Source organism: Pinus tabuliformis, chromosome 2_2 (genome assembly GCF_031772625.1).
Source record: "Pinus tabuliformis cultivar Carrire ecotype Pingquan chromosome 2_2, CPIR1, whole genome shotgun sequence".
NCBI lineage: Eukaryota > Viridiplantae > Streptophyta > Pinopsida > Pinales > Pinaceae > Pinus > Pinus tabuliformis.
Genome location: NC_142300.1, coordinates 1,103,466,020 through 1,103,483,438, shown reverse-complemented (window position 1 = coordinate 1,103,483,438; position 17,419 = coordinate 1,103,466,020). Strand labels below are relative to the sequence as shown.

General features: G+C 37.8%; 1 protein-coding gene and 1 long non-coding RNA gene across 2 annotated transcripts; both read left to right on the top strand.

Annotated features, from left to right (window-relative positions):
* The first annotated feature begins 10,076 nt into the window (after window positions 1-10,076).
* On the top strand, window positions 10,077-12,881 carry LOC149197240 (uncharacterized). Its single transcript, XR_016254174.1, has 4 exons — window positions 10,077-10,165; window positions 12,104-12,218; window positions 12,427-12,519; window positions 12,691-12,881. It is a non-coding gene; the product is annotated as an uncharacterized LOC149197240 (long non-coding RNA).
* A 2,138-nt stretch (window positions 12,882-15,019) lies between these two features.
* Window positions 15,020-15,911, top strand: LOC149197239 (beta-galactosidase 3-like). Its single transcript, XM_089403882.1, has 2 exons — window positions 15,020-15,583; window positions 15,708-15,911. Exons 1-2 carry the CDS (start codon window positions 15,416-15,418, stop codon window positions 15,894-15,896), a joined length of 357 nt encoding a protein of 118 aa, XP_089260008.1. The 5' UTR covers window positions 15,020-15,415; the 3' UTR covers window positions 15,897-15,911.
* The last annotated feature ends 1,508 nt before the right edge of the window (window positions 15,912-17,419 follow it).

Sequence of the window (17,419 nt, the reverse complement as noted above, 5' to 3'; positions counted from 1 at the left end):
AGCCATGAAATTTGGTGGAGAGGTTGGGGCACATGAGATATCCAATATCCAGAAAGGGTTTGGGAAGATTCTAAATAGATCAGTAGGTATTAAAATAATTAATATTTTTAATGGAGTCCCTAAGTCTAAACTGAAGGAAAATAAAATATTAATGTGCATTAATATGAATCTGTGTTAGATTGGTCCAAAAGACATGGATCAAGCCATATCTAATCTTAGTCATTGATTAGGGACTTAATGTCGGTTGTTGAATTGTCAACAAGAAAAGTATAAGAGGAGGTTTGAGGGTCACTTAGAGAACACACCAGATGATCAGTCATTCTATTCTCTAGAGTGGGGTTTTCTAAGAGAGATAGAATCAGTGATCGGGAGAGCAACTGAGGGGCATTAAGTACAAAAGAATAGAGAAGGCAGAAATTGTGCCGGAAGAGCAGTGCAGCAGCCAAGGAGGGTGATGCAGAGGCAGCAAGGGCTCATGCAGGGCCATTCATGGGCAGCCAAGTGCTGCGCAGAGCACCATAGGGGCTAACGTATTGATGCAGAGGCTCCCAGAGCTGACATAGGGCCTCCTGGGGCTGACGCAAGGCCAACGTGAGACAGAGAGGGGCTGACGCAATCTAGATTGGGCAGATGTTGGGGTTGCAGGAACAGTTTTGTGCTGAGGAGCTGCCGGAAGGGTTTTCAGGGGTTTCAGCCAGGAGATTTCTCTCAAACTGTGAGGTATATCTGCTAAGGAAATTCTCTGTTGGCTTGGCCAGTTTCAGCACCCAGATTGTACTCTGATATTGCTTAATAAGAAAACACTCATATAGTTGTGTCGGTTTTCTCGCATTGGGTTTTTTCGAGGACATTGGTCCAAAAATAATGGTGTCATGTGGTGTGTTTGTTATTGTTTCTTTTAGTTGCTGATCTGTAATATGTTGAGCATGCATTGGTGTTTATTTTCAGTATTTACTTTGTAAATAACTTGTTAAAGAAAAATAACAAATAGATAGGAATAAATCAGAAAAAATGCATGAAAGGTTTTTAAATTAAGTAAAATTAGAAACTTCAACATTTCCTTTACTATTTCCATAAATATAATAAGTTTTTAAATATCATTTATGTGAATATACTTATTATTTTATTTAAAAACAAATAAAAAATAATTTTTACTATAAAATTGTTATATATATATATATATATATATATATATAGTTAAATAATTTTTGTATTATTGTGACATTCGTTCATGGTTAAATATATTAATATTGAAGATATATAATAAAATGAGAAAGAAAAACCAATAACAAATCATAATTACCACAATTAAATTCAATTTCAATTTGATGGGGAAAAAAATCAGTTATGTAAAATTAAAATATATATATATATGTATATATAAAACAAGTTTGCTTATGAAATGTAAAATAGCCACCAACTCATTTGACTTATTAGTCCCTACCATCTGGCAATGGCCAGGGACTATAGTAATCAGAACGGATGAACTTAACATTAGTTGACCTATTTGCGAGCTGTTTGCTACTGCCATTTGATCCAGTATAATGAAAGTTTTTAGATAAATAATCATTTACTATCTTAATGAAAGTTTTTAGATAAATAGTCATTTACTATCTTATTTGGCCTATTCCCAAGGTCAGAGGCTGAAAAGCATATATTATCTTGGCTTTGTGTTATTCATTTGTTGTTCATTTTTTTTGGACCTGTTAGACTAATGCTAACATTAGTCTACCAATATAAAATGCTAGCTAGCTCCCAGGTATTGTCTATTGGAATCGGTACATCCTTTTTGCTGTGACTGATGAGCTTTCTTGCTCTCTTGCCACCTGTTGCTGCTTATTCTCTGAAGTTGCCACATATTGTTGCTGTGTCTACTGTGGCGTTGTTGCATGTTACTGCATGTTACTATGGTGTCTATGGAACCGAAATTGAAGGGACCGGAATTGAAGTTGGAGAGAACAGATGAAGCTGGAGAGAACAAATGAAGATCACAAGGGAACTGAAGCTGGAGAGAACAGAAGAAGATTATAGAAGAAGAAGATCATAAGGGAACTGAAGCTGGAGTGCTGGAGAGAACGGATTATCCTAGAGTTGGACCTCATTCTAGTAGAGACCTCGGGTATGCCGGTGGGCACTGAGTTGGCAGGGGGCTTCAAACCGGCTTCCTGTTAGACCTTCACCTTCTTCACACGGCCATAAATAAGGTTCCAGGAATTTCAAGCATATGGCGAGCGTAATTCATGCATTAATAGAGGCAGATGGATGACTATGAAGGACATACCTCCATATAGTATTAACATCCTCCATACAACATAAATTTCGACTGGCATAGATTCCCTCATTCCCGCTTGCTTGGGCAGTGGAATGCGAAAATTCAAAAGAGTAGGAAGGGCTCTGCCTCCGACGCGGGCATCTGCCTCAATGTTCAAGTGCTCAAACCGAACTTCTATAGTTTGCATCGCAATCCCAACTCTGTGCAACCGAAAAATTGCCTCCATCATTGCAATTCCATGACATTAGTATAATTTCATCATTGCAAAAAGCTCAAACTCGACGGTAGATATTCTGCTTTACCTGTCAATCCTCTGTTTGAGCTTCGTCAAAGAACGGCTCGTTGTCCACTTCGGCCACCTGCAGCACTCTCTCATCGTCCTCTGCATGGATGCTCCTTCTACTGAAAGACCCAGATAATGCAGTGTCTTCGCCACTCCATGCACTACTCCCAGTTCGCCACAACCCCCCTAATTCCAAATGCATAGGCACGGCCATGACCTTGCAAGTCTCCAATCCCTTCAACAACTTCTGTAATCCCACTTGCTCGAGCAGCCGAATACGAAAATTCAAAAGACTTGGAAGGGCTCTGCCTCCGACGTGGGCATCTACCTCAATGTTCAGGTGCTCAAACCGAACTTCTATCGTTTGCATCGCAATCCCAACTCTGTGCAACCGAAAAATTGCCTCCATCATTGCAATTCCATGACATTAGTATAATTTCATTATTACAAAAAGCTCAAACTCAACAGCAAATATTTTTCTTTACCTGTCAATCCTTTGTTTGAGCTTCGTCAAAGAAGCATTAGTTGTCCACTTCGGCCACCTACAACACTCTCTCATCCTCCTATGCGTGGATGTTCCTTCTACTGAAAAACCCAGATAATGCAGTGTCTTCGCCACTCCATGCACTGCTCCCAGTTCGCCACAATGCCCCTAATTCCAAACGCACAGGCACGACCATGACCTTGCAAGCCTCCAATCCCTTCAACAACTTCTGCAAGGAAACCTAAGAAAAGAGCATTGAAATCACTAGCATGGACAGATATTTGAACGTCCTCATCTAGCTAGAGGTGGACAGAATGAGTCAAGCAAACAGATACTTCATTTCGATTAAATGAATTTGAAAGATGGTTTACATGATAGTTTAAGTGAGCTTTGATCTTACAGCGAATGTAAGGTGACACTTGGTATTCATGCGGTAGCATGAAGTCCAGCTGCAGCGACTTTTATATTTTTATATATTCTAATTGTTATATTATTTTATTTAATATTTTTTTATATAACTTTTAATTATTAGTTTTTTCTTTTTATTACCACCTGGTAGCCTGTGTATTACCATGTCCATTGTTGTTGTCTTCTTTCTTATTGGAATACATATTTCTGCAAAACCCGGAATCGAGGTCAGCGTTTACAAATTGAACGATTTTATCTATTTTTGTCATGATTACAGCAAAATACCCAAAAAAAAATTAGGTTCTACACTATTAAAGTAGAATAAGCAGAAAATGGGGAAAATAGGTTTGGGAATGCAAGGCCTTGATTGGGCTTGAATGGACTTCTGGTGGCTCTGATGTGTCTGTGCTTATCTGGAATTTGAGAATTCTGTATGCACTACCATCTTCCCTCATTGTTTTTGTGCTTGACATTGTTTTTGCAATTTTGAGCAAGCCCAATGTTCTTAGATATCTGGCCCATCCAAGCCCCAACTGATCAGGATTTCATGGCATGATTAGAAAACAGGCTTTAAGCAGTAGCATTTGACCGAGTCTATGCATATACAGAGGCGGTTGAAGAATCATAGCGTGCACCAGCACTTCGTCCAGCACCCTTTATTATTATATCGATATCTATAACCTATTTAACAAGTGGTTGTTGATTCGATTCATACCCAATGGACTCAGTTGATCTTGACCCAGTTGGCCTAGAAGTAGCAGGGGTTTCACCACCCTTGTTGAAACATTAATTTCATCTGCGCGCATTTATTGCAGCGCTGTTCCACCAAAACCACTGTCTCATATCGCACCACCTTTCGCACAAAGCGGTTTTCGTCAGAGGGCCTCCGACACAATCCGCTGTTGCCACGCGTCCTGTGTACGAACCCAAAACTGCCCATCTCCCGGACATTAAACTTCGATTAGGTTGTGTGGCTGAAGGATGCGAAATGCGTCCGATCAGGTCAACGCACATGGATTTCCTTCAACCTGCCAGAACGTTTCCTATTTATTTTACCGCCGGCTTTTATTAAATGCATTTATTGAACTATCATAGTCTTAGGTAAAGTATTTAAAGTTTTTACGGCATGTAATTTTTTTTATTGTTAACCCATATGGTATGTACGCAATATAGTTTTGGTTGTATGCGTTGACTTTGTATTGTCATTGCACACGAGAGGAGAAGGAACTGGGGTTCGCAGCAGTGAGGAATGAAAAACCAGAGGTTTGCACAGCAGTGCAAGGGTGAAGGTAAATAAAACGCAGAAAAAGACTTTGTAATGTAATGAAATGGTGTATAACGCACAGTAGTGCGAAACATAAGAAAAACCCCAAGGTTGAAATGTAATTTTTGTGTATTGCTCAAACGAAGGGAAGCAAGAGCGAATGAAGAATGACTGTGTGAGTTTTATTTTTGAGATTGAAATGTAATGTAAGAAATTTTTACAGCATATGTAAGAATTTTGTTTTACAGTTGTAAATGTAAAAGCCCCTTTTACAGCAGTAAATGTGAATGAAGATTTTACACAGCAGTGTAAAAATCATTTGTAAAAGAGGCAGAGTAATTTTTTTTGGTGAAAGTTGTTGGTGAATCCCTCCGAGAGAGAGGAAGAAAATTGTATTAGGCAGTTTATAAATTAATACAAGTTTGTTTTGGCTGAGAAACTCTGCTTTGCTCAGAAATGTTTTTTGGGGCTTCCCTGTGCAAAAGATCCTGTGGTAGAAAAACAGAGCATTGCTCTGTGTTCAGTTAATTTGTGTTTGAAATTACCAGAAATTTCCAACAGTGGTATCAGAGTAGATACAAGCTCTTTGAAGGGTTCAAAGAAGTTGAAGGAAGGTTCCTTTTGTTGGAGCAGTAAATCCTCTCCAGCAAAGTGAAGTCTCAGGCAAAAGAATCCAGGTATTCCTCAAAGTTTTTTTTGTTACTGCTGAAGAAACAATCAGTATTTTAAATATACAGTCAAGGATTTAGAAGCATAGCTGAGAATGCAAGGAATGGCCAGCACAAGCACTAGCATGGATATGTTTAATACCCAGCTCCCACAGTTTAATGGGAAAAAGTATGACTACTGGGCAATAACCATGAGAGCCCTGTTTGTCTCACAAGATCTATGGGAATTTGTTGAATATGGGTTTGAAGAACCAGCGGATGAAAATGAATTTAACAGATTAACTCAGGGAGAGAAGGATCTGTTGAAGAGTAATAGGAAGAAGGATTCAAAAGCCCTTGTGTTTTTGTATCAAGCAGTGGACCAGAGTGTGTTTCCAAGGATAGCAGCAGCCAAGAAATCCAAAGAAGCATGGAAAAGTCTCAAGACAGCCTATCAAGGCATGGAGAGAGTGAAGACAGCAAAACTACAATTGCTGAGGAAAGATTTTGAGAATCTGTGTATGAAGGAGTCAGACAATATTGACTCATTCTTCACACATGTACTTGGTTTGGTCACACAGATAAGGACTCATGGAGAGACTCTTGAAGAAAGGAGGATTGTGGAGAAAATATTGAGAGTCCTACCCTCAAGGTTCCATGTGATTGTCACCACCATAGAAGAGACAAAGGATCTCTCAAACTCTTCAGTTGATGAACTTCATGCATCACTGATAACACATGAGCAGAGGTTGAGTAGAAATGAAAACTCATCTCTAGAGCAAGCTTTCAAGGCCCAGATGTCCTTTGGAAGAGGAAGAGGTCAAGGCAGAGGAAACAAGAGAGGAAGAGGTAGAAGCCAAAACAGAAGTGGAAGGTACAGTCCAGCAAATGCTCAAGGAAGAGGCAACGATCCAAATCAGAACCAAGGCCAAGGCAGCAGCCAACAAAGAGGACAACATCATGCTCAAGGACAAAGGTGTGAAAAATCCAATGTCCATTGTTATTATTGTAAAAAATATGGGCATTATGCAAATGAATGTAGGAAAAAGCAGCATGATATGAGTAATAGACCAAATGCAAATATCACTAGAGAAAATATCAGCCAAGATAATGTGTTTTTAGCTTCTAACATGGCTGAAACAAATAGTGATGATATATGGTTTCTAGATTCCGGCTGTAGTAACCATATGACAGGAAACATAGCCCTGCTTTCAAACTTAGATCAGAGTGTGAAATCACAAGTCACACTTGGGACTGATAGCAAAATTTCTATTATGGGAAAAGGAGAAGTAAAAATATTTACAAAGAAAGGTGAGAAGAAAACCATAGCAGATGTCTACTATGTCCCTGGAATGAGATGTAACCTCTTGAGTATTGGACAGCTTGTTCAGAAGGGGTACAATGTTTTCTTTGAGAATGATGTATGCACCATCATGGATAGAGCACCCAGCAAACGATGTATTGCTGAAGTAAAGATGACAAGGAATAGGATGTTCCCTCTCAGAATAAGGGCAGATTTGAAAAACAAAGAAGTAATTGCAGCAGTTACCCAAGAGGCTTTCCAAAGCGTGCCGAAGGATGAAAATTGGTTGTGGCACTTGAGATTTGGACATCTCAACTTTGGAGGTCTTAACTTGTTGAGCAGAAAAGGAATGGTAAGAGGATTACCAATGATAGAGAAACCGGACAGCCTTTGTGAAGGTTGTATCTTGGGAAAACAACACAGAGAAAGTTTTCCATCAGGGAAAAGTATAAGGGCAAAGGCACCCTTAGAGATTGTCCACTCAGATTTATGTGGACCAATGCAAACTCCATCACTAGCAGGCAACCAATATTTTCTAACATTCATTGATGATTTCACCAAAAAAACTTGGGTCTATTTCCTTAAGAACAAAAGTGAAGTGTTTGAAAAATTTCGAAATTTCAAGGCACTTGTAGAAAATCAAAGTGGGTTGCGCATCAAAGTTTTGAGAACAGATAGAGGAGGTGAGTATATCTCCAAAGAATTCCTATGGTTTTGTAGAGAAAATGGAATTCACAAGGAATTTATAGCTAGGTACACCCCGCAGCAAAATGGAGTTGCTAAAAGGAAGAACAGGACCATCATGGATATGGCAAGGAGCATGTTAAAGGCAAAGCATTTGCCAAATGATTATTGGGCTAAAGCTGTACATTGTGCAGTATATATCTTGAGTAGGTGTCCTACAAAAGCAGTGATGAACAAAGTGCCGGAATAAGCATGGAGTGGGAGAAGGCAAGGAGTCACCCACATGAAAATTTTTGGATGTGTGGCCTATGCACACATTCCGGATTAGCTAAGGAGGAAGTTGGACAACAAAGGGGAGAAATGTATTTTCATTGGATACAGTGAGGAATCCAAAGCTTACAGGTTGTATATCCCATCCACCAAGAAGTTTTTTGTCAGCAGAGATGTTCAGTTCATTGAGGAGGAAGCTTGGGATGGAAGCATAGAGAAAACAATGAATGTTAACAATTGTTTGTCTCATGATGAAGATGATGAGGAGGTGGCTGAAATACATCCCCAAACAGTAGCGCCAACACAAGGAAAGCAAGGAACGCCCTTGAGGATAAATGAAAGTGCTTCTCCAAGCACACCACAAGGAGGAAATTCAAGTGCATCTTCAAGCACTTGCACACCAAATAAAGAGGTAAGAAGTTCAGAAATTTAAGTGACATTTATGATGAAGGAATGAATTCCTTTTTTGCCTTGTATTGTCATGTTGATGACCCTATTCATTTCGAAGATGCAATTAAGGATAGGAAATGGATAGAAGCTATGGATAAGGAGATCAATGCCATAGAAAGAAACAAGACATGGGATTTAGTTGAGTTACCAAAAGGTAAAGAAGTCATTGGAGTTAAATGGGTCTACAAGACCAAGAGCAATGCTGAAGGCAAGTTAGAAAGGCACAAGGCAAGGATTGTTGTCAAAGGATACAAGCAGCAGTATGGGAAAGATTATGAGGAAACTTTCGCACCAGTTGCAAGAATGGAAACCGTGAGAGCAGTGCTATCCATAGCAGCTCAAAACAAGTGGAAAGTTTACCAAATGGACGTGAATTCAGCATTCCTAAATGGAGTGTTAATGGAAGAGGTTTACACTGAACAACCTCTAGGTTATGAAAAGAAAGGCGAAGAGCACAAAGTGTGCAAATTGAAGAAAGCTCTTTATGGGCTGAAGCAAGCGCCAAGAGCATGGTACAGTAGGATAGATCCCTATCTACTGGAGAATGGATTTGACAAATGTGAGGGAGAACCCACTGTCTACGTCAAAGAAAAGGATGGTAAATTGCTAATTGTTGTGTTATATGTTGATGATGTGATTTTTACAGGTAATGATGACTACCTCATTGAACAGTTCAAAACAGTCATGAAAGAAGAATTTGAGATGACTGACATGGGTTTGCTGAGATACTTCTTAGGAATAGAAGTAGATCAAAATGAAAATGGGATTTTTATCTCACGGGCAAAATATGTAAATGAAGTGTTGGCCAAATTTAATATGCAAGAGTGCAAGGCAGCAATCACTCCCACAGTAATGGGATTAAAACTCAGCAAAGAGGACAGCAGCAAGGATTTTGATCCTAGCTTGTACAAGAGCATAGTTGGCAGCCTAATGTATTTAACTGCAACTAGGCCTAACATAATGTTTGATGTTAGTTTAATTTCCAGATTCATGGAGAGGCCAAAGGAAGAACATTGGCACGCAGCGAAAAGAATTCTGAGGTATGTTAAAGGTACTAAAAGGTTTGGAATTTTATATACAATCTCAGAATGTTCAAATTTGGTTGGATACACTGATAGTGATTGGGCTGGAAGTGTAGATGATCGGAAAACCACTTCCGGTTATGTTTTTCACATGGGTTCAGGAGCCATTTCATGGGCTTCTAAGAAGCAGTCCATTGTAGCATTGTCTACAGCAGAGGCAGAATATGTGGCAGCTACAGCAGCAGCATGTCAAGCAGTTTGGATGAGAAGGATGTTGAGGAGCTTAGGCCAAGAGCAGGCAAAAGCAACAGTGATTTTTTGTGACAGTAGCTCAGCTATTGCATTATCCAACAATTATGTGTTTCATAAGAGAACGAAACACATTAACACAAGGTTTCACTACATCAGGGAATTGGTGAGCAATGGAGAAATTGTTCTACAACATTGCAGGACTCAGGAACAGGTTGCAGACATTTTGACCAAGCCATTGGACCAGAAGAGTTTTGAATTTTTTAGGAAATGTTTGGGTATGACTAATAACCCAGCAGCTGAAATTAAAGGGGAGTGTTGAAACATTAATTTCATCTGCGCGCATTTATTGCAGTGATGTTCCACCAAAACCACTGTCTCATATCGCACCACCTTTCGCACAAAGCGGTTTTTGTCAGAGGGCCTCTGACACAATCCACTGTTGCCACGCGTCCTGTGTACGAACCCAAAACTACCCATCTCCCGAACATTAAACTTCGATTAGGTTGTGTGGCTGAAGGATGTGAAATGCGTCCGATCAGGTCAACGCACATGGATTTCCTTCAACCTGCCAGAACGTTTCCTATTTATTTTACCGCCGGCTTTTATTAAATGCATTTATTGAACTGTCATAGTCTTAGGTAAAGTATTTAAAGTTTTTACGGCATGTAATTTTTTTTATTGTTAACCCATATGGTATGTACGCAATATAGTTTTGGTTGTATGCGTTGACTTTGTATTGTCATTGCACACGGGAGGAGAAGGAACTGGGGTTCGCAGAAGCGAGGAATGAAAAACCAGAGGTTTGCACAGCAGTGCAAGGGTAAAGGTAAGTAAAACGCAGACAAAGACTTTGTAATGTAATGAAATGGTGTATAATGCATAGTAGTGCGAAACATAAGAAAAACCCCAGGGTTGAAATGTAATTTTTGTGTATTGCTCAAACGAAGGGAAGCAAGAGCGAATGAAGAATGACTGTGTGAGTTTTATTTTTGAGATTGAAATGTAATGTAAGAAATTTTTATAGCATATGTAAGAATTTTGTTTTACAGTTGTAAATGTAAAAGCCCCTTTTACAACAGTAAATGTGAATGAAGATTTTACACAGCAGTGTAAAAATCATTTGTAAAAGAGGTAGAGTAATTTTTTTTGGTAAAAGTTGTTGGTGAATCCCTCCGAGAGAGAGGAAGAAAATTGTATTAGGCAGTTTATAAATTAATACAAGTTTGTTTTGGCTGAGAAACTCTGCTTTGCTCAAAAAAAAAATTTGGGGCTTCCCTGTGCAAAAGATCCTGTGGTAGAAAAACAGAGCATTGCTCTGTGTTCAGTTAATTTGTGTTTGAAATTACCAAAAATTTCCAACAACCCTCAGTGTTAGGGGTAGAGGCACCAAAAGCGAAGGAGGAGAATGAAGCTGTCACAAATCCAGTTGACCTCATTCACACCCAATTCAAAGGCATCACTAGCATCAAAAGAAAAGGTAATAAGGGCATAGGCAGGAACAAGGACCGTAGAGATCTATATAAGTTAGTGTTATTTTGGTCCCGCTTGGATGGTGAATATGGCGCGTTTAATGCTTTGGAGACGTAGAGCTTTCGGGTGACTAGCGTTGTGCTTTTGGTCTCATGAAGGCTCGTTCGTTTGGAGGAGGCAGGACTTTACGTTCATCTTCGCATTGGCCCTTATGTTTACGCAGAATGGAATTTCGGGTATATTTCCTTTTGACTGATTTTCTGCAAGGTCCTCTCTACTCAAATCTACCAGGTCTTTATAACATTGGACACGAATCTTTTGATATATCCGCAGAGGCTTTCCAGTTTGGTTGAAATATGTTCCTGGCATTAGTTTCAGAACAGATAATGAGCCTTTCAAGGTTGACCTCTATGAATACCCTTTAATTTCTTTTGAATTCTTATGGTCATTGCAATGTTCTCTAAACTGTCAGTGTCAATGAGTCACATGCTTTCAATGTTGGGTATTTTTGATGGGAAAAATACCAAAACCAAGATTCAAACTAAACACAGAGACAATGCTCTGTTCTTTGACTCCAGGATCTTTTATGCACAGGGAGACTTAAAAAAAATTTACTGAGGAACAGAGTATTTCACCATAAAATATTTCTATTCATTAAAACAAAAAAAACATTCACTCTGTCTCCATATGAGAATTTACACTGCTGGAAAAATTCCCATTAACATTTACTGCTGTAAAATCTCCATTTACATTCACTGGTGTAAAACTCTTTTTACAGGCTGCTGTAAAACAAAACAAATTACATTTGCATCCAAAACAAATGCGCTCATGGATATTACTAAACATTCAGCACATAAAACATTTTCATTTCACCTTGCGTTTTCACCGTTTCATTACAAAAGTCAAAACAGAACATTACTAAGTATATTTTGAGCACTGCTGTGCATACATCTCTGGTTCTCTCTCGCTGCTGCGAACACCAGTTGTTCTATTCCTCCCGTGTGCAACAACCACATAATAAAAGTCAACACACAAAACATATATACGAGCTCCCCTTTTTTTTGTATTACGTTTTATAAAAAAACGACCATACCTATCTTTAAATGCTCCATACCTTTTACATAAAAAAAACTTACGTGCTATATAAAAAAAATATATTGAAACGTGCCCATACCCATATTTAAAAGGGCCACCTAAATCTACGTATCAATATTAAATTCCATAACTCTTCTTCTACGGCGGTCAAACTCAAAAATTTAATCCACGCAAGCCTTTTAATGCACCTCGTATGCAGCTTTGGTGGATCAACGGTGGAGAGCGATGGAGTAAATCCGACGGTGGAGAAAGATATCGGAAGCCACTTTAATGCTGAGCTTTACCTCCCGATAAATTACGTTGGCTGATGTCAGGTGAGTGACACGCGTCTGCACCAAATCGCATCGGAGCCAAAAATACGGAAACAGCTTTTACACAAAAGCGGTGCGATATGCTCTGGGCGGTTTGTGGTTTCACTGTGGTGGTTTTGGAGTAGTACATGCGTGTTGAAATTACGACTTCAACATTCAAATCATATCATTCTTGTTACATTTTATGATCACGTGTTTGGGTATTTTACAGAATGCAATGGAAGGTTTCACAAAAAAGGTTGTCGACATGATGAAAAGTGAAGGGCTGTTTGAATCGCAAGGTGGACTAATTATTATGGCCCAGGTATACTTTCATCCCTCATGGTAAAATATGTTAAATTTTGATTGGTAGTCAATTGCTTGATTCATTATATTTGCAGAAAAGAGTGATCCGCATGGATAGTTTGAACTTTGTATATACTCATGGTTTGATTTCCTAATATAGTGACTAATGACAAAGTGTTCTTACACGTAGAAAATGAGTATAAACCTGAAGAAATGGAATATGGGTCTGCTGAAGTGCAATATATGAATTGGGCTGCTCAGATGGCTGCGGGAACGGATACGTGTGTACCTTGTGTTATGTGCAAACAAGATGATGCACCAGACCCTGTGGTAAACTCTGTTATCAATACCCACTTATATGTTTATAGCATAATATCTTCATCTGGGCACTTGGTGACTGTGTCTCTGGATGAACTTGTCAAATTATAAGAAAATGTTGCACCAATTAAATCGATAGTTAGCGTTGCATATTCTCTCTATCTAAAGAGGTCTTTGACTGATTTTTGGTGCTGCAATTCGCATTGCTTGTAACATGTATATAGAAATTATAGTCTATGAAAACAATTGCCCTTTTTAATGTCTTAAAATTAGATGCATTCCAACGGCTGCCAAATATGAAGCTTGTTTTTCATATATAAATTCTGAGAACTTCATGACACCACCCTTACAAAGTAGATCTGGTGAGTCACCTATGCCAGGGTATATGCATATCAGCTCAGTTGAAACACCGCTTGTACCATTTCATGATCAGGTGCAAGGCATCAATTCTGAGAACATCATATCAGAATTTCTGTCTATTGTTCAGTCTAATCAAAATCATATTGCATTTTGGAATTTGCATTCAGGTTATAATTGCAGTTATTTTGATAACTGGTGTTCACTTCAAGGGGTTGATGATGTTAATACATGATCTGCACTTAGCACTACTGATGTGGCCAATTCGGCTAATATAATTGGTATTTCTGAAGGCATCAACACTACTATCGTGGGAAATGTGGCAGGGCAAGCAACAATGGATATTCCTGAAGGCATTCTTCAAGAATATTTTTTTGAAACCTGATACCAGTGAAACCTATATTTCTTTGCCAGAAGAATGGAATTTTGATGATGAAATGTCCAAATTGGGTTTCTAAGTTAACCAATGCAAGCTGGAATTTTGATGATAAAATGTCCAAATTGGGTTTCTAAGTTAACCAATACAACCTGGAATTTTGATGATGAAATGTCCAAAAATGTAAAAGGCGACTTGATATGAAGTTTTGACAGTTAGGCAGTGCTGATCTCATTATTCATTTTGTCTGTAGCTTGATATATTATTTATGAGCCTTGCGGGATGAGCTTTTTATTGGTTTATCTGGTTTTTTGTCATCAACTTGGTGTGCCAGAAAATATTACACAGCTGTTGTAAACATTCAAAATCAATTTTAAAATTCTGGCTCTTTTTATCAGTTTTGCAATCATAAATTTGTTGATGCTAGATCACGCTGACATAGTCAAAATTCCGCAACCAAACGTGAGCCGTAAAAGTCAAAATTCAGAAACTTTATGGCTTTTCATTGTCAGCCTGGGGAACACTAAGAACTACGCACAGTCGTCATAAATGTCTGTTTTGAACTTTGTTTTGGAGTCGTGATATATGGTTCTCTTTTGGAACTTTGTAGTGTTAAAATACCAAATTTATCTGATAAGTTTTGCTTTCATCCACAGGCAAAGAAAATATTACGATTACTTGCTTCTGAAATTTGAAATAACAGAATAACACAGGTAGAATGATTTACTTTTGCATCACAATTTTAACAATATTTTTATCTGGTTGCGTTTATAGTTGTCTAATCACGTGTCTAAATCTGGGAACCATACAGTCCTCAACCACCAGGTGTCTAAATCTGGCAACCATACAGTCCTCAACCACCAGGTCGCTGCGCTTAATTTGCAAATTCGTCCTTCAATAAACTGATATGATGAAGATTCTAGGCTCTTCAGTAAAGTCTTCATTGCAACAAATTGAAAAATGTAGATATGCAGCAATGTTTATAATCAGTTGTAAATGTAATTTGAACTTATAGTATCCGAAACATTGTCTCTGATTTTCTAGGTATACTGAATTTGGAGGTGCAACTCCTCGTAGACCGGTGGAAGATCTGGCCTTTGCAGTTGCTCGCTTTTTAGTGAAGCGTGGATCTTTTGTAAACTACTACATGGTAGGATTTTCACATTAACAATTGGACCGCCCTAGCAAGTGACCTTCATATATGGAAGTTTTTACTCAATTATGTATGATTCGGATTTGTCCAGTACCATGGAGGAACAAATTTTGGCCACACAGCAGGTGGGCCTTTCATTGCAACCTCCTATGACTATGATGCACCCATAGATGAATATCGTACGTTATATTTTGGATGTGATATTTTCTGACAATCTTCACTTGAATTTGTATCAAAGTAGTGCAGAATTGAGAGAAGTTTTTTCAGGACTTGAATGTCATCCTTGGCAATCTATAAGGTTATCTATTTAGCAGGTGGGCCTTTCATTGCAACCTCCTATGACTATGATGCACCCATAGATGAATATGGTACGTTATATCTTGGATGTGATATTTTCTGACAATCTTCACTTGAATTTGTATCACAGTAGTGCAGAATTGAGAGAAGTTTTTTCAGGACTTGAATGTCATCCTTGGGCAATCTATAAGGTTATCTATTTATTTGGCAAGGGAATTGAATTCTGCTGTAATGCCTTTTCTGTTCTTGGGCTCAATATAAAGCAACTGCAATAGAAAAAACATTGTCAGAAGATTAAAAAACAACAGAAAGCTTGAATTACTGTTCATTTGCTACGATGTGAATTTCTTCAAGTCTTACTTAATGCTTGCCTTTTCCTTTCAATATCCAGCCTTGTGAATAGTGAAATGGATTATGACCTTTGGAACACAACCTATTGCTTTCGACTCTTTGTCTTTGGCAGGGCTGATTAGACAGCTAAAATGGGGTCATCTTAAGGAATTACACAAAGCCATAAAGCTCTGTGAGACTGCTTTAGTTAGTGGTGATCCTGTTGTTACGTCCCTTGGGCACTTCCACCAAGTAAGACTTGTTTTCTTTGACTGCACTATACATATATATTTTCGGTGTAGACATAGAGAAGTTTCTCCTACTTTCTTAAAGGATGCTATGCAAGACAGAACTGACTTACGTGTTGTCTATTCAGGCTTATGCATATTATGCAGGAGCTGGAAATTGTGCCGCTACATTTCTTGTAAATTTTGATTCAAATAATGTTGGTAGAGTCATCTTTAATGGTCAGCACTATAAAATAGCTCCGTGGTCTGTTAGCATTCTCCCTGATTGCAGAAATGTGGTTTTCAATGCTGCAAAGGTGATAAGCTTGAGTTATTAGAGTTGTGATTCTATGTTTTTTTTTCTATCTAAAGCATTACGTCTCATCCAACTTGTTAAAGTTGATGCACAAACCTGGAGTATCTGGATGTTGATCCCTTTTGTTGCAAGCTGTTTCAAGGTTATAATAACTGATTATGTGCACCAAACAATTAATTAAGTTCCCCACTGGTGTAGCTGATAGTAGACAAAAGAATGCGTATCTGATTTCTCAGATAGCAGTTGATAATAAAACAGAAAATAATCATTCTGTTTCTGTTATATTTTTCTGATGCCTGGCTTGCATGTATATTGTAGCATGTGACTCTGCTTATCCTACAAATCCCAGCAATTGTTATGTCTTTCCAGCGGCAAGAGGCAAGATCATCAAGCAATTGTTATGTCTTTCTTATATGTTTTGCACTCACTCAAGGCAGGGACTTGCTGCTCAGCGGCCCTCCTTGTTTTATATATGAAATTAAAAAGGATTATTTGAAAACTTAAAAGTAATGCTAATAAAATACAATATAAGAACCACTAGTCAATCACAACCTTAATATGAGATGTCTAAGTGGGTGTGAGCTATGTTTTATTTCTATTTTAATGTGAGTGTTGTTTCCTCTAATATTCTAATGGGTGTAGTAAGTTTTCAAATATCATTCATGCGAATATATCAATTATTTTATTAGAAAAAAACAAATTGTATTGCAAAGTGTTATTTTTTTCAAATGTGTGAGTATGTTATGTGTGTGGATGACTATTAATATATAATTTTTGTATGTATATATATATTATTATGATATTCATTTTTAGATATATTAATATTGAAGAAATATAATAAATGAAAAGGAGCAATAATAAATATAACTATCGAAATTGAATTCAAATTCAATTTTATATGAAAAAATTTTAACTACGTAAAATGCTATATCAAAAGGATCAGAGAATGTATATCTGATAAATACTCAAATATATTGTTTTTCCATAATTTTAAAAATGTTTACGGCCATTTCAAAAATTCAAAGAAAATTCATTATATCTCTTCCTCACCAGGATACTTTTGTTTACTTGTTTCCAACATTAAGCTCTCATATCTAACATGTTTTAGACTCCTCCCATCTATGATGGTCCACAAATAATGAGGGATAAAATGCATCAAATTTATTAGTATTACATATTGACAAAACATGTAAAAGTAAAATCTAATAATATGAGTAACAACAACTCACACCTAGAGTCCATTGTAAAGAATGAGATGTTGGATATTAAATGTGGACTTCAAATGATCTCCATATAACAAGAAATTTATTTCACAACCACTAAATAGATCCTGATGAGATTGGAAAATGTAAATGCCACTTGTCTTTAACATTCTTTACATGTTTACAAAGTTGAAGAGTATCATCCTTTTAAACTAAGCTACATACTACTTATTCCCCTGTCTCCACTTCTAGAAAATAACGTCACAACTCATTGAAAATGTTACTTCCTCAATGCTCTCTACGTCAAGTGATGTTCAACCACTGCTACAAATTGTTGACCCTA